The sequence below is a fragment of the Orbicella franksi genome, chromosome 14 (assembly GCF_964199315.1).
Source record: "Orbicella franksi chromosome 14, jaOrbFran1.1, whole genome shotgun sequence".
Classification (NCBI taxonomy): domain Eukaryota; kingdom Metazoa; phylum Cnidaria; class Anthozoa; order Scleractinia; family Merulinidae; genus Orbicella; species Orbicella franksi.
The window spans coordinates 5,739,600-5,760,286 of NC_138158.1; the positions used below are offsets into that span (position 1 = coordinate 5,739,600).

A 20,687-nucleotide genomic window follows, 5' to 3' on the forward strand; every position below is an offset into this window, starting at 1 on the left:
CCAATTTTCGGAACTAAAAATAATGTTCGCCCATTGTAATGGGACCTACGAGCGACCCTATGTGCCTGATCAGGGAAGTCTGATCATTGTAAAATCAGTACAAGATGACACCCCGATTCCTTCCCCTTCCTCCGGCCCATTTTGGCTAATAAACATTGCATAAACTCCTAGGTCCATTTCAGGGATCGAGGTTGTTGTGTTCTTGGACATGATATTGCCATTCGTCTTGCACAAGAGATATCTCGTGCAAATGCGCAATTTGCTCGTAAGCAGTGACAGCCCAGCCCGGAAAGTCCCTTTTCCTTGATGCCAGGGTCATCAGAATTTTGGCATTCATCCGCTTGTGATTTATTTAGTTTGCCACAAGGAGATCTGGTTCCAAGATTAACTTGTCAGTCCTACTACCTTACGAAATAAGATATATTACAATTCAGTTCATATTCAGTTCAATAGGAAGTTAACAAGGGAAATTTTTTTCATCGGCCAGTTTTTTGTAATCGGAATTTGCATTTGCAGCAAATGTTTCGCTTTATTGACCAAGCAAGATCAGTCATTTGGTTTTGGAAGGGAAGATTAGAGACCTTCAATAATGAAAAGATGGCTTTGTTATCTTGGATTTAACAGTCCCTTAACAGCTTGTTCTCCATGCATTAAAAAGGGAATCCGTTCCATTTCCTAAGCACCTGTCCAATATAACCGTTCCGTTAACTATGATGGATTATGTACGGCTGAAGAGTGGTGTGTCAGTCATGTGTTTTAAGTACTTCATCTCGATGGACCTCGATGGTTTTGTTGATGTAATCGCTTGTTGATGCATGGCGTTCACAAGCATGCATTTGTGCAGCCCGTTATTTATAGTAGTTTGCAAAACTGCTGAGTAAAGACGGAATCGTGCAGGAAATGTGTCGCTTTTTTGTGTCAAATGTGCTGTCATTGGCGAATATTTTTCTAATCGATGTATGAGGTTGGGATACATCCTGATAGCAGGAATGTGCTGTCATTCGCGAATATACATCACGATAACAGGAACAAGTTAATTGCAGTATCTTTCGAAGGCTTGTGTGCGTGTAGTGATATATATATGTTTTAACCAAATAGAAACTAATCAAGACTTCAAACTAGAACCTACTTTATTCATCGTGATACCCGATCCACCGGTCGATGATCAGCTGGTGTGAACCGATGTCCAGCTAAATACAAATTTTATAACAAAATAACTAATAAAAATAATAACATTTATTACACCAATTAAACACTGTAAAGTCAAAAGATCTGTTTTCAGCCCCGCCAAAGTTCCAATTTCACCCAGGAGACCGAACGTCTGATGCAGCCTGTCGTTAAGTTGTTTGAGGTACAGTTTAATTCATGGGTCAAAGAACTATTTCAGCCCAGCCTGGAATGCAGCCCAGGGACATTGCGACCAGGCTATTGCGACCTTAATAGCCAAGTCAGATCCTATGAAGGCTCTGTATTTTACCCGTCCAAACGGCCCCAATTTGGCGGCTAAAGCAGATCTTTTGAATTTACAGTAATGTATTCCATAAAGAATATGACATAATCATCTAATGTTATCTTCTCGTGTTGATGCTGGTTGATGGTATATCTCACGAGTGAACACGGCGAACGAGTGATAGATACTATGTAACATTAAGTTTATTGCATAAATATCGATGAAACATCCAAATCTTAGTGATGTCAGTTTCTTTTCCATTTTAAAAGCGTGTACCGAAAACAGTAGTAACGTTCACGCTTGCTCCTCAATTGGGTTTCCAATTGTACCTGACTAATTGTAAAATTCATCAAAAAAATACAGTATCAAAATATCTTCCACTATTAAAACGAGAAAAAAATGATACACCACTGAACTATAATATTTTCAACTAAGTAAACCAAACATCTCATCACATTTTGCTTAGCGAATGTATAAGGATACATTAATAAAGTGAGAGACGAGGTCATGCATATACTCTAACAAAAATAATCTATTGTAAAATTAGGTTAAAATTCACTGTAATGAAAAAATTCCTTTTTTTTTTTAAATATAAAATACGCATATGGGACCGACCTCAACACTTTTCCAGTGTATATATGCCGAGATACACGGCTGATTCAGTGACTCACTCGACTAATTAACAATGTAAATAAAGTGTGTTGGGGCACGAACAAATATATATATATCCTTTTCTAACGACTCAGAACATCAGAACTAATTGTACAGTCCATTAATTGGCATTTAATGCCCGTTTTGGAGACTTGCGACTTATGAGTTATGTACAGCAATGCTAAGCACCTGGGTTAAGTAACAATTCCTTGTGAAGATTCACGAAAATATTCTTCATGAAGTCAGCAAATTAAATCAGTTGCACGATAGAATCATCCAAGGTTGTCTCCCTATTGGCTTATTGAATTATACACTCAATTTTAAAACTCTCCTCGAGTAAATAACAAAATAGCTCTCTCTATATGTACCTCTCCTAGAGTAAATAACAAAATAGCTCTCTCTATATGTACGTACTACACAGTCGGTCACGTTTATATTATTTGTTTATGATCATGATGTTCTAATTTGATCATTGTATCACACCTGGCAGCCTCAAACATAAAATGTTACCTCCAATTTAGGATCATTTAGCCACGAAGGTGCTATGGGATTTCGGTCTGAAACTCCAGCACTGTTTTTGTTGGCGATATCATGAAGCGCATGACCCAGCTGTGGGGACGTTTCTTGTTCTTGGTAGGGAGTTTCCATGTGGGGCTGCCCAGTTTCCGTACCCAGCAGGGACCTTGTACCAGTAACCCCGTCTACCTTCTCCTGCACGTTTGCATAGAGGTGATCGCCCTGTGGCACCAACTGGTCTGGAACCGTGGGATGCGTACTTGCCCAAAACGCGGCATTCTGATACAAGCACACCGATGAATTGCCGTCCACGGCTTCATACTCATCAAGGCATACTTCCTGTTTTGGGGTAAATCCAGTGCCTTCATCCGCGGAAGTATGGCCTTGATCCAGAATGTACAGCGCATTTTCGTAAGCTACACGAGGTTTATCGTAGTTTGGGATAGATTCGGCGTCTTCAACCCGCGAGGCCCCTTCTTGATCAGAACTGAACGCAGTGTTGCTGTACTCTACAACGCGCTTTTTAATCTTTGTCGCTTGAGAATAAGTGGCTTCTTGTGCTGTCCTGGAAACACCTTCAGCTTGGTATATCTCGGTGTGACTTCTCTTGCTCCCAGATCCCTCGGTTAGGCCCTGATTGGAGGAATGGTGTTCAGTTTCACTACGTTGTTCAGCTTCCATTGCAGCTGGACTCAAGTAGCCTGATTCATTACTGAATGGTTCCCGAGGTTCTTGGTTAATTGTCATAAGTTTGTGATCTCTTTCCACTGGATTAGGACTAATGTAGGCAGCTTCGTAATTCGAGCTTATGTCCAAACGCTCGTCCGCTTCAGAGTTTCCAACTTTCGGACAACGTGAGTAATTATCGTCTTCGTCGTCCCTTACGGTTACGGAAGGAACGTCGACGTATTTGTACATGTGCTTGGTAAAGAACTCGTCTGAGCACATCTTCTCGATGACTTCCTTGGAGGGGTGATTCTTCATATCTGTTACATGACAAGCAGCCTCTGTCTGACAGATAGTTAAGTCTGGCCATTCACTTTCGTCGTGACTTTTCAGCCAGGATCTCATTATCCAGGACGTCATTGGCTCCCTTAACAAACGGAGAAGTAATATCAATATATAGTACTTGTCATGTCTGTCTTCTCTGACTTGTTGTAACTCAGCGACTGCTTATTCCTGATATACTGAATCATACTTGGTTACATTGAAATTAAACTAAATTTGTGCCTCAAGTGGTGTCTCCTAGTTTAAATTCTCCATTTGTCTAAGCATCGAAAACTCGATTCTCAAAAACTTCGCTTGCCGACTTTCATTTACCGAGCAACATGGTAATGAGATGATCTTAGATAACACTTGCTTATTTTAGGGTTATTTAACGTCATCTCCACTGAATACGTTTTTATTCTTAATATTAACTGATGATACTGCTTGCGTCGATTTTACTCCCTTTAAAAGAGTTAAAACGTACCTGCTCGTGAGGCAATCAAAGATGGCGAGAGCGGGTGGTCTCTGCACGGATTCATATGCCCAACATTGATGCATTAGGATATATACCCAGTCTGGACAGCCCTCAGGTTTGCTCAGCGGTCCGTGGTGTCTTATATGAGGCAGAATCTGAAATATGGATCTTACACATTTAGTTTGAAGTAATTCAGGAGAAATAAATGAATGTTTTACAACACAGTGATCAGAATTTGCTTGGAGTTTAATTGCTCTTTATCCAGTAAGCGAATGTGGAGTTGCCGCGGCTTCACGGTTAAGGCGCTCGCCTCCGGATCAAGTGGTCCGGGTTCGCGCCCTGACTGGAGATATTGTGTTGTGTTCTTGACTCTCACAGTGCCTCTCTCCGCCCAGGTGTACAAATGGTTACCGGTGAATTTAATGCTGGGTGTAACCCTGCGATGGACTAGCATCTTATCAAGGGAGGAGTAGAAATACGCCGAGCGCTGGCCTGGTGGGCCACTTGGCTTGTACGCAGGCTTTACACACAGAATCCCGACATCCTAGATCAGATCTCTTGGGCAAGTGAGGATATTTTCCTTTTTAACTGTTAGATATATAAGTAACTAAACTATTTTTATCGTTTTAGGTATTTAGCAATTGCTTTTCCGCCTTGGTTCTGTTTTCTTTAGTCCTATACACTTCCCTAACCCACTCTTAATCGTTCCCGTCCTGAGAGTAGCAGTGGCCATCAAAACGTTGCCTTCGAGGGCTTGGACGTAACTAATGATCATCAAACTCTGCCTATCGTAAAAATTGTTTAGAATGCATTGAGTAAAGCCCTAGAATTTACCTCATGTCTTTCAAGATCAAAGAACGGCACTGAGAGGTCTCGCGGCCCATCTTGTCCAGTTGTGAACGATGTGTACAATTCCCAAGCAAGAATTCCAAATGCCCAAACATCACTGGCATGCGTGTAATGCCCATCTAAGATTACCTCTGGTGCACTCCTGTAGAAAAGGTGTATTATATTATTAGTGCAGGCTAGGGGCATATCATTTCTCCGGCAGTTTGTAAAGTTTTCAAAATCCCCTAGCAAGTTAATTGAACAAACGACAACATATATTCAATACACCTCTGTATATGCAAAAATAGTGTCTCGGCTGGTGCTAAAATCAAACAGTAACCGGCTGAACTGGTTAGCCTTGAATGGAACGAAATACTTGTGAACATTGTAAGCTGTGATTAACCGACATCCTTCATATAAGACTACTTATCAAACAGTCTTGATACTAAGCAAAGCATGGGGCTTTAAGGTACTCACCAGCGAGTAGCATCAGGTGGCATGGCAGATTCTACCACGCATGAAGTACTGGTTACTTCATAAGCGCTCATATAAAGAGGCTTAGAGCGACCCAGACGACCAACCTGGACCTGGACAGAACAAAAGGGAAGGTTGAGCTCACTTTTTCTGCCGACACGTGCTGATTGTATTGACAGTTGAACTTTGACGAGTTTAGAAAATACTGCTGTTAACAAGCATGTTTTTCTCCAAAAGTACACTACTTGCAGAAAACGTTGGAGGTTAAAATATCGGACGTTTCATTTTCGGGCATTTTTTTTGTCTCATTTCGAAACAAAATTTCGGAAAAAATGTGTACTGTTTCAGTATCGAACCAATTCTGCTAACCTGTCGTGATGTGTTTTGTGTCATTACTATTTTCATGACCTCAGAGCTTGATTTGATATATACCGTTATTGACATGAAATATCAAGTGAATGATTACCACTACCATGTCGTTATTACATTGTCATGTACTGACCTTGTCTGGCGCTATCACGCTCACGTGTTCAGCGCTGAGGTCTCCGTGTACGATGTGATTCACATGAAGATAGTGTAGAGCAGACGCCACTTGAGACAGAAAGGTGACTATGTCACCAATTCGGCATCTCTTGTCAAGAACATATTCCTTCAGGTTACCAAGAGGGGCATCTTTTGAGGTCTGAAAAAAAGAAAAACTTACTTTTCATTTCTTAGACCTCTCCGGCACTCGTGTCGAGACGATTAAAATGATTATCAAAGACTGTAAAGTTACTGTTTTCCTTAGAGAAGTTGCTCAAGGAAATAATTTAAGCTCGATTTCAAACTGAAGTTAAAGGAAGTTACAGAACGTTCCTATATTATACCTGAGGGTAGCTATAATCGTACTTACAATTTCCACGGTTGGACTGTGCGAATCCAAATTATGTATCTTCCAGATCGGGACAAGATTTGGATTTTTAAGAGCGAGAAGTCTTTTCAGATGTTGAACATCTCCCTTTGTAATATTCTCACGTACCACAGGCATGCCCTAAAATTGAAAACACTGCAAGTTATAATAATTCAGCATGCATTTTTAACTACTTGTTAACCGAGAGTGAGGTCTTTACGGGAAGATCTCAAACAGAGACGTTGCCCTATTACGGTAAGGCCGAGGTTTGAGAGGCTTTGTCTGTGGAAGCCCGTTATCGGCCCGTGAGCATTACGGGAGAATAATGTCCTAGAATTACCAGAATTAGCCGATCCAATTATCGGCTACAAACTCGAGCCATATCATAAGTCTACTTCATAACTAAAAATTGATTAATTATTTCCTGATTTCGACAGTTTGCTTTTGACAATACATTGATTTTGTGAGAAATAACGTATTGAGCGCTTAGGGAAACAGTTTGAGACCGCATAATTATTATCTTTGAAGATCACGTTATTATTATAACTGATTACAACTATATAAGCTCTAGTAGCTGCAAACTCTTTCCCTTTGCTGATTTGGATTAATTTTCATAGTACTAGCTACAAAAGAAGTTTATTTCCCTTTTGGTCCCTCGGCGTTCTTTCGCAGCTTTTTTTTTTCTCTTCTCAGCTTTCTCAGTACAGACACCTTCTGATCTTTAAGTAGCTTTACATGATAGATTCATGATAATAGACACACCAACCTGAAACATTTGTCTTTTGGGAAAATCATCACGTTCTGACAATGTACCATCCAAATCTTTCTACGATGTCCAAAATACAAAAAGAAATATGTTCAGTCAGTAAACTTTATCTATATCCACACATGTCCAATATACACAAACAGATACCAATCGACAAAACACCCTCACCAATCGTACCATCAGTAAATGATCACCATTCGTCGAAGTCGCCTTGCCATTAGTACAAATTGGTACAAATGGAAAGCTCCTCAGTCGATTGGTATTTTTACAATAACTGTCTAATTTATCCCGCGCCGATTAGCTTGATACCACACGTGTAGGCTTGGAGTTCTTATTAACTTATAACCGAAGTGCACTCTTGGAGGTTTACAGGGGGATACGGAGGGAAGAAAGTTCGTGCACCTTCGGATGTCTGCGTTCTCTCACTCTGCAGTTTCTTTATTTTTGCCTGAAATTTTTAAGTATATATATTATATCCCATTAAATTCTACTTAAGTTTCTTTTCAGGTGTGGAGGAGTAAACGTATAGAACAAATGTGCCCCCAAAAAATTAATTACAAGTAGCTTTGAAAATAGGGCGACATTTTACCTCCGTTTCCTTGCTCAAGTGCCAGGGGCGGTCATCGTTAAGTTCTGAAATAATAGAGAAGTATAAGCTGCATACACAACTAAGGCTACACGCAACCATCAAGTAATTGCAGGGCATTTAGATGCACATCTCTGAAAATCAATAGCCAGTTTGTGTTACTACTGATCATAGTTCGTCGAATTGCATGTGAATTGTGAAATCAATCAATCAATCAATCAATCAATCAATTAGTAGATCAGTCAGTCAATCAGTCAGTCAGTCAGTCAGTCATTCGGTCAGTCAGTTATTCAGTCAGTCCGTCAGTCAGTCAGTCAGTCAGTTAGTCAGTCAGTCAGTCAGTCAGTCAATCAGTCACTTTATCTGTAGTGACTGAAAAGAAGAAGGAAAGGGTTTTTCCATTTTGATCATAGCTCGTTGTAAAATTGTGAAATCAATCAATTAATCAGTTAGTCAGTCAGTCAGTTAATTATAAATCAGTCACTTTATTTGTAGTGTTAAGCATTATTATAAACAATAGCTTTTCTGATTTGGCACTGAAGAAATCAAATCGTCTTACCATATGGCGTTTCTTGGTGGTCCTCTATTGACTGGAGGGGGAGCTGTTCGTAAGTCAGGTCTGATAAGACAGAAAAGAAAGTTAGATGTGAGGCTAAAATTAGTTAAAATGTGAGACTTTGGTTTTGTTGTCAGTAGGTATAAAGTTTCTATGAGTCCCAAGACACTGAAGAAATCAAATCGTTTTACCATATGTCGCCTCTTGGTCCTCTTCGATTGATCGGTAGTTGCAGTCTTCGTAAGCCAGGTCTGATAAAACAGAGAGGGAAGTTAGATCAAAATGTGAGGTTTGGTAAACCTGGCTTCATTGTGAGGTAAAAAGTTTCAATCAGGCCCTTAATTCTCCACTTGAGAAATGATGTTGGTAGACAGTGAAAAAGTTTCTACTACCCCAGATCTCATTGTAGCCTTAAGATTTGCCCAAATTAATGGGCCATTTCTTAGTTGTCTTTTGCCTCTGTTTCAAAACGAGCCCTCTTTCGAAACTGTTTTTGATCTGCGTGCAGAGGACGTGCAGAGCACTCGTTTTGACACAGGCTGAGGCAAAAGCCAAATGGTCTTTTGACTGGGTAACCAAACATTTCGTGTCTGGTCAAAAAGTTGGGATTTGTCTTTAGCCAACACAGCTGAAACCTTCAAAAGCAGGCAAGGATTTCCTCGATCTCGAGCTTGCCATTATCGTAAAATTTGAAATGACAAAAACATGAGTCACAAATACAATCCTGAAAATTCAAAACGATGTTATTAAGTTTATTAAACAATTAGATCGAGATTTCTACCGCGTGATAGTTGACGAGGGCGCAGTCCGAGTCAGCTATCACGCATAGAAATCGAGAGCGAATAATCTAATAGTTTTAGTATAAATCCACTAGTCGTTCAAAAGTTGATCTAAATCCTCTTCACAGACACTTCGAAAACGCCAAGACGCGACCGTCATTTTGTTAACAAGGGCACACTGCTACGCTACTCACTATCTATCACAGAATAGATAGTGAGTAGCGTAGCCAATCAGAGAGCGGCATTCGTGATAGAACGCTAGTAGATATATACTAACAAGAATTAGCAGAATTCTACTAATATATTAATGTAAATGCTGTAATCTGATTGACTGAGCCATTGAACACTATCAGCCATTAGTGTGCAGTGGCTGGAGGTCGTCTAGGAAATGGCGACGCTTTTTTCGTTTTCCTAAAGATTTGGAGGAAAATTTTGATGCAAATGGATAATTAAGTTCTTGAGAAGTCTAAACGAAGGACATTTACGGTTTCTTGACTTTTAAAAAAAATTGAATCTCGATTTCTATGAGGTGATAGTTGATTCGGCCTTCTGCCTCATCAACTATCACCTCATAGAAATCTCGAGCTCATAATCTAATTGTTAAATGTTTTATGCTGACTCAGTCGTCGGTTGGACTGAAGCCTAAACAACCTCACAAAAGCAGTTAACCTGAAAAAAATGAACCTCAATGTATGACAAAAGTTATTACCTGAAACAGAGCTGTATATGTCTTCCGCATTTCCAATGCTCTGTGCGACAAAAGCAAAGCACTTATAAGACATTGTTGTAACTAAAAGCATTTTATGAAAGTTGTTTCCTTACTTTCGCAACTCTAGATTTCGGACCAATAAGTGTAGATTAATTTGGCGAACAATTTGACGTATTTTTCATTCAGCAGTCAGTTTAAAAATAACAGTAAGTGGCTTTCACGTTATGTTGTTTCTTTTCCTTTTAGACGATATTTATATTCCCGAACAAAAAATGGATCTTGAAAAAATGAGATAAAGGAAGCCTTACAGAGCTTTCGTAAGTGACGTGATTATCCAGGGAAGGTGGATCGGGCCGTGGTGGCTCTTCATCTATAACAAAAGATGAGTAAATAGTGGATGAGGCACTGCTTTCTTTTCTTTTTTTTTTAACATTTTTATGAACAGAATAGAATATCAACAGGAAAAATCAAGAGAAGATGAATCTATTTAAAATAATGATACTTTGCAAAGTCGACTAGTGAGGAAAAAGCATAATCAGGGGATATTGCATATATGGATGTTTGTATCTCAAAGCACGACAAATTTAACTCGGTAAGAGAATTTAATAATCTAGCTTTGAAAGCATCGTGGCAATTTCGGTCTTGCTTCACGGGTGATTGACGATTTTTCGTGCATAGATTCGATTGGGGCATTGTATGAGATTTAATACAGTTTGCACTGTCCAGCAATCCAGTTAAAGCTTAAAATTTAAAGTACAACATTGAACCTACCCTTATCTTTTGAGATTCTCTTCATAAGCAAGGGCGCAATCCATTTATCTCCAAGTAGTTGGTAGAGTGATACTTTACAGGTCTACATCGTAATTGAACTCATATGACCTATCCTATGTGAAAGTATGACACATTAAAAGAGGAAAATAATATGCACAAGTACCTGCATTTTCATGCATTTCGATAAGCCTTGCTTTGACATCAAATAATTTGGGTCGTCTATGTCGCAGGAGCTCACAGCACTGCATCATCAGCTCATACTCCTTTTCTTCAAAACACTGCTCAAAACGCAGTACCTCTTTGCGGTTCTTAATCTATAAAGTATTGAAACATTAGTGTTAGTTGTATCCCTTTGCAAAAATTATAGCTTCCGATTAATTCCAAGGGTGGATTCAGGAAGGTTGGGGAAAAAGCACTAGAATAAATAGAATAGTTGTTTTAATTCAAAACTAGATTAAAATGTATCTATAGGAAATACAATATCTTATTTTATAAAGTAACCTTTTCAAATTATTTCGGAAGGTATGCCTCCGACGTCCGGTGACCTTCGAGGGTTGGAGACTTTTGCTTTCCCTTCTTGCACTAACAAGAGTTCCCCCTCCTCAGCTATCATTTTATAAACTCAGAATCGTCGTTCTTTGATTCCTATTTCTCCAGTTACTATCGTTAACTTAACTTGCAAACATGTTTGGCAAAATGTTAAGAGCATCAAACTTATAACTGTGATCCTCGTGCCTTGAAATTCATTTACAAACACACCATCTTGAAAACCAATCGCAGCCTAATGGATTTCATAAATTTGCAATTGCCTAATCTAATGTTCAGAATGTACCCGTGAAGTGCATTAATTCCTCCACTGGAATGCACTTTCCCAACTTACACACAGAGAAACCTCTTCATCCTTCCCGACGTGTCTGTAAGGGAGGCATCCATAAGTGAGCACCTCGTACATCAGCATCCCAAAGGCCCACACATCAGAGGCAGTGGAATAACGGTGCTCCAAAAGACACTCTGGTGCTTGCCATCTCATCGGCAGCTCCTCAGCTGTCGTGCTGATAAATTCTGGTAGACCATCATCCACTGAACAATAGCTATACAGTGAATCCGGATCTTCAGCTGGAAGTAAAATAATATGACTGACTGCTCGTTTGGAGATTACTTTTCAATGTCGCAGTGACTTGGGGGAGATAAGGGTTATTGCTGTTGAGATTAACTGAGTAAAGGAGGGGTGAACCCGCTTAAGCTAGGACTTCGTCGCTAGTACGAACCTCTGGCACTCAGGGTTTGGCTGCACTGCACTTTTACTGGGTCATTTGTACGGTATTCAAAGAAAGAGCATCTACCTCCGAATTTTATTGAAATGCTGCAAAATTCCTTGTATTTGCTTCCACGGTGACTTTACTTTCGTTATCTGAGTAATTATTTTTATTATACATTCTGGGCTCTTACTTTGGTTCGTAAGCTGCTGTAAGGATTGCATCCCACTCAATTTGCAGACATAGTTGTCACCCACAAGCACGTTTGCTGCCATGACAGCGCGGTGTACGAAGTCCAACTTCTCTAAGTACAACAGAGCGTCGGCTATGTTTACGAGCATCCTAAGAAGTTGGACTGGTTGGAGACGAGGACTGTTTTCCCGGGATCGCCAGACAAACTGCAAAAGATTTCCCCATTTTTCAAATGCTGTGATAATATGGTACGGCAAATTTTTCGTGTCGTAGCCTAGGAGAACAATAATGTTTGGGTGTCGAGATTCGTTTAACATTCTCAGGCAATCGGCTTCTCTGATTAGCCTCTCTCTAGCGTTGGTAGAGGGACTGTCCTCCAGAAGGTGCTGCTTCCTGACAAACAGGACTTTTACGGCCACTTTCTTTCTTTGGAACATCCCATGCTTGACAAAGCAACCCGAGCTTTGGCTTACTATTGTTTGGTTGATTTCCAGTGTCGGTGTCCTGTACATGGAGGACAGGTGTTTGATGTGAAGGTCTTCGGGAAGGTCGTGCTGCAAATTTTGGTTTTTGGATAGACAATGAACCAAAAACGTCCTTATTTCTTTATCAGGACAGAGAAGCACTTCTGAAGATCGCCGCTGAAGAAATGCACGACATTCCGGCCTTCTCTGCACTTTTGTATCTTTAAGGAGATTCACTAAGCATCCACCTGCTTCCGTCCTCATTTCTGAATCGTAGCAGGAAAAGCGAAAGACACATGAAAAGTCACAAAGGCTCATGACACCACTAAGATGATTTTTGACTTATGATTTTAGCAGAAAATTGTGTAAGCTCGTGAAATGAATTACACTGAAAAAAACCAATGTGTTCTAATTTCTATTCCAAACATACACCACGTACCCATTTTGTTTTTTTAAAACACATGGGGTGACATGTCTGAGATCATGCTTTCTATTCTTGTTGAACGAACTACTTGAGTGGAACTTGAAGCTTCTGTCTCTAATTCAATTTAACAGCCTTTGATTTTATTGATTTAGGAAAGTTCGGCCCACCTTTCGTTGCGTTGTTCATCGCAATATCTGATAAAATCGACGCTGCTAACAAACAAAACCTCCAGTCATCTCCACCACCTCTCTTTAAATACGTTTCCACGAGAAGTCTGAAAAGTTTCATGGCCCGTCTCTCAGTCTCCATTTGTGGAACAGGACGCTCACAGTATACCTGAGAGGAGCATGCATTTAATCAATTATCGATAAGTAAATGAGCTCATTACTTAATTGGTGCTCCTCTTGGCTCTCGTTTCCGTCAGAAACAAGCAGCGAATGGTAGCTAAAAAGGCAGCTTGATGATCTGAGTTTTAAGTTGATGCCAATGAAAAAAATAAAGGGCTTTGCGTTGATTGAAAGGCAAACTTGTCCAAGTACATCTAAGTTTTAATTGTAGGGATATGAATGTTCTTAGGCCTGTAATTTCTGAGAGTCCCCGAAACAGCAGCCACTCCGTTTAACTATAATAACTTTTAAATGGAATTTTCAGGGCGTCATTTCAGATTCCGAGAAAATTGGATATCAGGATTTTGGAGCCAATTGTGAAGATGACGACGATGTTTACTCATCAACAAAACAATTGTACTACGACGGAATTCGCGCCAACCTTAGATGGTTTTAGGCAAACCAATGCGGGCATTGATCAGATTTTTATCCAAAAACACTCGCATTGGTTTGAATTGTTGAAGCCCGGGCTCTCTAGACTAGTCAAAAAAAATTAAAAAGTCAAAAATCAAAGACTTACCTTCCCATGAAGATAAATCAAGATGCAGTGCAGATCAATCCACTTGCCATTCTTCTTGAGCCCTTGAAGAACCTTTAAATCGCCACTGGTGATTTTCCGGTTTGAGCAAAACTCTTGGCACTCGTCTAGCAACACTTTCAACTTATCTTCAGGTTTAAACAGACACGGAATTGCCTCCTGGATGAACTCTATCGAATATCGGAAATCATCCTTCTTTTTGTTGTTTAGCTGATCGCCAAATTGTTTCAGCTCTTTCTGTAGCTTTTTAAGATCTTGCTCAAGGGTGTCGATACGCAAATCCCCTTTTCGAACTTGCTGTATCACTAGCGAGGACAAAATACGGCTGTATACATAAAGTTTGAGTTCTCGTTCTGAGTGTCGGTCAGTTTTGAACAGTCCCTCGGGCGGGAGAATAGATGACCTTATAACGACTTCCACAACCAGCAAGTTCTCGTAGCAGCTATCAAAGTTGTCCTTGCAGATCAAATGAAGAAGCAGCTGAAGAGCTTGCCTAACGACTTTGGCGCTCTTTCTGCTGGAAGATATTCTGGCTAAGGTCTCGTAGATTTTCTCATTGGAAGAGGAGCATTTACCCCACGATTCTTCTTGATGCGGGAGAATTTCATGGAGTATGAAATCTTCTTTTTCCTCTTGAAGTGAACATGCGTTGTTGTCCATGTCACAAATGAATTTCACTGGGTTTTCGAGAAATTCTTCGATCGACCATTTAAACGTAGCGTCTCCTGAAATCGTTGTCAAAAAAAATAATGATCATAGATTGAAACTGTAATTGGAGTGTATATAAGATACATAAATGCTACGTGACTCGTAAGAGAGAAGAGTCTGGATGCGCAAACTGACTTATCATATTATTTCCATGATGGAATGTTATGACAAAATTAGATCTAAAAATCAGAAACAAGTATTTGGTATTTGATTTTATATCTATTTGAGCTAAAAGAGGGGCACCGTGGGAATCATGAATACATCTATGTTCAGGGTTTATCTTTTAACAGCCATTTAATTGAGAGCAACAAGGTCGACAAGTGGCTCAAAAGTTAACTGACAAATGAAAAATGCACTCTCCCACCCCCGAGACCCTCTTAAAGAGGCTGGACAGTATTATTGTCGTCGGCTGCCTTCGTACAAACTCGACTGTTTGCAAGTATCAATGCAGTCTTATTTGAAAAGTCAACGATCAAAAATTCCTCCACGCTTTACGATAAAAACGTTGAAAACGTTTAAGTTAGCGGATTAAATCCCGGTGGGTAAGCTACGCAGCAGTACTTTCGTTTGGGTCCGCTTATTGTGCTGTAAAACGTGGCTGCAACATTTTGGTCAGTTGATGAAACTCCTAGTTGGTGTAACCATTCGGATGACACTGAGACGGTTTTAGCAACTTTCATCTGACAGTATTTTAATGGACTTAAGATTAGTTTATGACTTACCTTTCCCGTAAAGAATGACTTTACTCGGCTTTGCATTCCACTTTTGTACTTTCTTTCCATCTCGCTGTTCACGGTTAATCAGGTAGTAGGAGCCTGGACAATTCTCACCGACTTCAATTATAGTTTCCTCCGATGTTCGGCGGCCATTTTCGGGGTTGACCTCTTTCGATGGGGAGTTGTCAGGAGGCTGTATTGCGCTTGTACTGGGCTGGTCAAGATTTTCCTCACCTGAATAATGAGAAGCATAAAGTCAACATTTGTAAACTGTTGATTTTTGCTTATCGTTACTTGAGATTTTACTTCGTTAATTAACATGTGTTGTTAAATACCAAATGTATGAAGTGGCCTTATGTCTATAATCAACTAAAATACTTAGCGATTATGGCCATGTATGGAGTTAGCGAGAAACAAACTATTTGACCTTGCATGTACAACGGTATGCTATCTCAGCGTTTACTACATCACACTTATACCTGTTGGATGACTATGAGGAGTACCCTTGATGATTGCTCTTTTCTTGCCAACAGCAACCGGACCACTGCATTTTACAACGTTGATAGTGCTGTACGTCTTCTTAACGACAGGTCTACGTCTTCCACGGCTTCCTGGATGTTCATCTGAAATATAAAATTAAAAAAAAAAAAAAAATAGCTGGCTGTACTGATTGGACAAGGCTGCTCATTCCCGAAGAAACAAGGGCCATTGCTTTAGGAAATTTTTCGCTATTGCATGAACTCATATCAAACTTACTCACCCGAAATCTGCGAGGAAACGTCCGAACTTGAGTCATCAAAACTTGAACCTAAAGAGAGAAGTAAGCGCCAGAATTAGGATATAAAATTACAACGAAACACAACAAATAACTAATGGAAGAAAGAAGCCTCTCATCAGTCTGTTCATAGAGCGAAAACATTCACACAGGGAGCCCTCTCATGAAACTAGAGGACGAGAAAATGTCGGAAACTTATCTTGCTTTGTGGCAGCCATTTTGAATTTTAAATACGCGGTCAGGGATCTGGCGCGAGAATATTTGGAAACCGGTCCGAACTATGGCAAGACAGCGTCGAGATTCCGCATTACTTGGAAGACAATTTTTCTTAGAAACTAACGAAATAACTCAGCGAAAATACGAAAGGTGTGACTATTTATCTGTGCGCCTATTTTGCCTAAAGCTTTCCAGTTGTGCCATATTTTGGCGTCGTTCTGAAACGCTTGGTTTGGTTGCACCCGAGGTGGGGGACTCCCATGTAAAAAGGTCGGAGACACTCGTCGTCTCGCTCAGGGGTGTAAATCAAGGATTCTGGCCTCACTTAGTGTGTTCATTACGAAACGCCACTATTTTTAGCTTTCAAAGTATCTTTTAGGCTGCACTCGAAGAAATAATAATAAAAAACCCTCTTCTTTCGGTCTTTAAGCTCGATTTCTGCTGGTCTCTAGATTCTATAATTCAATTTTTTCGACGAGCATCCCCAGACTTTTCATATTGGAGTTCCCTTCCCCGGGGGTTGCATCTGTTTGCCAGTCGGCAGATCACGGAAGTAAAAATATTATCTTCCGCAATATATTGTCAGACCACAAAAGGCAACTCTTATCCTCGAATAACTGTACACTAGTAGACTGGAGGAGAAAGGGACAGACACAGATTGAACTATTTTCAAAGTGATCAAACCAAAATGATGTTTCAAGGCAAAGACGAAGAAAGAATTGCAAAGAAAGACGATGATTATTGTAGTTTGCCCCCTAGTTTGCTAATGAAGACGTCTGAAAGTCATTTAGCTTCACTCCTATGATAACCTCATGAAAATTGCTCCGCATTGTATATTGTTTTTCGAATACTGACTCGTGATTTTTGTTCATTTGTTTCAAATGCTCATCGCCGCCAGTGAAAATAAACAGACTCGCTTAACCATTTGAAGCTTACTCAAACTTGAACTACAAATGACGTCAATGATGGGTCACGGAATGAAAGAGCGGAAGTCTTAAGATAACCCCGGGTTTTTTCCCGTTTGTTGTTTTAAATCACATTAGAAAACAGTTAAGTACGATAAAATAGGCATATGCAAGTGTCTCGAACAAAGGCGTTTATCTCAGTCTTTAATCTGAAACGTGCTCAAACAACCAAGATTACAAAATCAATTTGATTTGTAAATTGTTTATTGCATGCTATTTTCTTGGTCACGGTACATTCAGGTGTGACAATATAGGTGTTTCTTTTTATTCCGGCAACCTACCTCAGGACCTGTCAATACTACAGTAGTTCAACTAGCTAAGCGCAGTTAAACATTATGGGTTCTAGTTTCATGATCTCGATAGTTTTACGATAGTTTCGCGATCCCGTAGTAAACCTACAAAGCGTGAAGTTCATACATGTCTGGCCTTGAGAAGTGTGTCCAATATGATGTTTGTTTGGAAACGAAACTGAGGAGAGCTGAAACCAGACAGCGAATCATTATACCTAAAAGTAGCTAATATAGTTATCAATATACCTAAAAGTTGCGTAGCCTAGCCTGCGTGGGTCTGCATGGTTTCCTTTGTAGCAGCAAAGCTGCATGTTTCTTGTTGTAACTCGTAGACAAGCAAATGAACTCCATATAATGAACACACTCAATGGCGTTTTTAATCTATCGGAATGCTACGGCTACAGAAGGTGTATCGCGGCTGTATTGCGGCGCGAATCCGACCAAGAGCTCTACTTTGGTATCAAGTGCTCTTTTAATTTGAAAGTTAGTTCTTCATCTCGCAAATCTCGCAGAGCGTATAGTCCCATGGTGACCAGCCTTATCTAAATCATTTTGCATAGCGTCGTTATCAAGTAGCGTTGGCTGATTACTTGATTCGAAAGCTATTTTACTTACCGTCTTCAGAAGACATAATCGCTAAGAAAGAGGAACGAGCATCGTTCAACATAAGACACAGATGGACAGGGGGAACGGGAGTTGGACACCTCTGCAGACAGGCAGTGCTTGCAAAAGACTACTTCTGAGTAATTAATTGCGGGGAAACCTCGTGACGTGTTACGGAATATTTGGGAAATGAGGTAGTGTCTATTACGAGACGTCACGCATAAAGTGGAATAAAAAGGTTGTGCACCTCTTACAGCTGTAAGAGCTAATTGATTGAAAAACCATTCTTACTACCGTCTGAAGACATCTTCTCTAAGTTAGGGGTACTAGGGTCATCCATGGACTGAAAAGAACGCGAATTCGACTGCTCCGCTTGCAGAAAGCTGCCAACCCCCAACTTACGATCAGTCACTGGCTCCCGGGCATTGATTATGGGCAGCTTGCCAATGACGCAACAGTTTAAGGTCGACACACGGAAGCTTACGCAGTGAGCTGGTAAATTTTTCTTTGGTTTCATTCAGGAGGCTAATCAGTTGCTATCAGAAAGAGTTTTTGTAAACCAGACCCAACCCAATGATAAACACATGTGGTAGACTCGGTAGACAGAACCGTAATGTTATAATCATTGTGTGGAACGTGTTTAACCAACCCAAGATTACAAATTCGGCGTAATTTGTTAATTGTTTACCGCTTGCCATTTTATTGGTCAGTAGGTGTGAAATTTTGTATTCCGATAACTTTCCTGTCAATACATGTAGTACAGTAGTACAGCTAGCTGAGCACAGTTTAAAATTATAGGTTCTAGTTCCACGATCTCAATAGTTTCACGATAGTTCCGCAATCTCACTGAACTCATATTAAACCTACGAAGCGTGAAGGTTCATATCTGGTTTTTAACAGTGTGTCCAATATAATGTTTGTTTGGAAACGAAACTGAGGAGAGCTGAAACCTGAACCGATATGCACAGATAAAAAGTTTAGAAGCCTAGCATGCGTGAGTTCTGCATGGTTTCCTTTGTACTCTCTTGCTATACCTCGCAGACATGCAAATGAACTCGATAATGAACACACTCAATGGCGTTTTCAGTCCATCGGAATGCTACGGCTAGTGAATGTGTATCGCTGCTGTATTGCGGCACAAATCCGGCCAAGAGCTCTACTTTGGTATCAAGTGCTCTTTTAATTTAAAAGTTAGTTCGTTATCTCGTAAACTGTAGTCTCAAGGTGACCAGCCTTATGTAAACTATTCTGCATAGCATCGTTATCAAGTATCGTAAGATAATTACTTGATTTGAAAGCTATTTCACTTACCGTCTTCTGAAGACATATCGCTAAGATAGAGGCACTAGCTTCGTCTCCACATTGGTTACAAACGCACAGGAATTTTACTCCTAGTCTCTGCCTGCCGAGACTGCTAAGGGCTATTTGCTGTTCATTGCTATTGTAGCGCTGTCATTAATTCCGGGGAATCCCCTGACGTGTTACGGAATATTTGGTAATTTGACGTGTTGTCTATTATGGATAGTCACGCAAGTATGGTAAAAGGTTTTACGTCTCTTACATTTGAAATCAGTTGACACCGTTCTTCGGTAGGATTATTTATAGTTACTACCAAATTATTAGAGACATATTTTCCCATGTGATCATATATAAGTTCTTTTACTGCAGATTAATGGTCCTGTAATAATGACTCAAACTCGATTTGGGTCAATAACTACAGTGTCTCAATTACACTGCAACACGGAATTGTCCAATTTGTTGATTGGCTGCTTGCCAGTTACATAACTGCGTCACTTAAGAAACATGCATGAAAACTAGGGAGGGAGGATGGAGCTGCACTTCTTAGTTGATAAATTCCCTGAGATGAGGAAGCTGCGGTTTATTAAGGTTATTTTAAATGTCCCAGCTTCTACCATCAGCAAATTTAACCAGCCTCAAATGAGTAATTGCGTGGCCTTATAGATGTAAAAACCCATGAAGGACAAGCACCGTGCATTCCCTAGCAACTAAAAATATGACTTGTTACTTGTGTCGCTTTGTCACACAGTCGAAGCATCAATCTCCCTCAATAATGACTTATCCTTCCTCCCCCCCTCCGAAAAAAAAAAACAAAAACAAAAAAAAAAAAACAAGTAATCTAAGGTGTCAGAAATGATCTTGGAGTATTTAAGAGCGCGGCAAACGGAAACGTTCAAACCTTGTGGCCACGAGGCCGGTGTTTATCTCGATCCAGTTTTTGTAGCATGACGCAAATAGGAATATTTCTACTCTTTCCCTCCCCTTGGATAAAATGCTAGTCTATCGCCGGCAGGGTTACTCTACCATTTAATTCGCCGGTACCTGGGTTGTGAGAGGCACTGTTAAAGGAAAGTGTGTTGCCCAAGAACACAACCAAAGGTAAAATGAAAAAATTTAACCACGCGCAACAAGTCAAACAGCTTTCATTCGTAGTTTGCCCACAAATGAAACATCGGATTGACATAAAATTTGCTGAAAGAGATAAAATGATATATAGACAGGGCTAAAAACTTGAAAAATTATTATTATAAAACCGAACGTTTTCTGTCAATATCAGGATTGACGAAAATAAGTCGAAGATGATGATGACAATAAGTCGAAAACTTTTAATTTAATTTATGATGTTTCTAGTTTTTAGCTTGTATATATATATTGGATTATTATAGATTAACAATTGCTCACGTTGGAACCGTTGAACA

General features: G+C 40.0%; 2 protein-coding genes across 2 annotated transcripts in view; one reads left to right on the top strand and one right to left on the bottom strand.

The window, feature by feature from the left end:
- Positions 1-20,687, top strand: part of LOC145468117 (D-inositol 3-phosphate glycosyltransferase-like) — a 358,913-nt gene that overhangs the window by 27,839 nt on the left and 310,387 nt on the right. The gene's annotated exons all lie outside the window — the stretch shown is intronic.
- Positions 1,107-19,573, bottom strand: LOC145468078 (uncharacterized). Its single transcript, XM_081451748.1, has 21 exons — positions 17,983-19,573; positions 15,882-15,929; positions 15,601-15,744; positions 15,128-15,355; positions 13,680-14,422; positions 12,941-13,109; positions 11,887-12,615; positions 11,318-11,553; positions 10,601-10,751; positions 9,975-10,036; positions 9,667-9,706; positions 8,370-8,429; positions 8,182-8,241; positions 7,626-7,669; positions 7,037-7,096; positions 6,274-6,411; positions 5,884-6,063; positions 5,385-5,494; positions 4,914-5,070; positions 4,089-4,234; positions 1,107-3,710 (listed from the first exon to the last, which is right to left on the bottom strand). Exons 1-21 carry the CDS (start codon positions 18,032-18,034, stop codon positions 2,594-2,596), a joined length of 4,674 nt encoding a protein of 1,557 aa, XP_081307874.1. The 5' UTR covers positions 18,035-19,573; the 3' UTR covers positions 1,107-2,593.

Bases quoted from the DNA above. Each gene is read 5' to 3' on its own strand.
- LOC145468078 (XM_081451748.1), bottom strand. From the start codon at position 18,034: ATGTTGAACGATGCTCGTTCCTCTTTCTTAGCGATTATGTCTTCTGAA. The intron at 15,745-15,881 runs GTGAGTAAGTTT...TTTATATTTCAG, and splicing joins CGTTTCCTCGCAGATTTCGG to ATGAACATCCAGGAAGCCGT. The intron at 6,064-6,273 runs GTAAGTACGATT...TCTTTTTTTCAG, and splicing joins ACAGTCCAACCGTGGAAATT to ACCTCAAAAGATGCCCCTCT.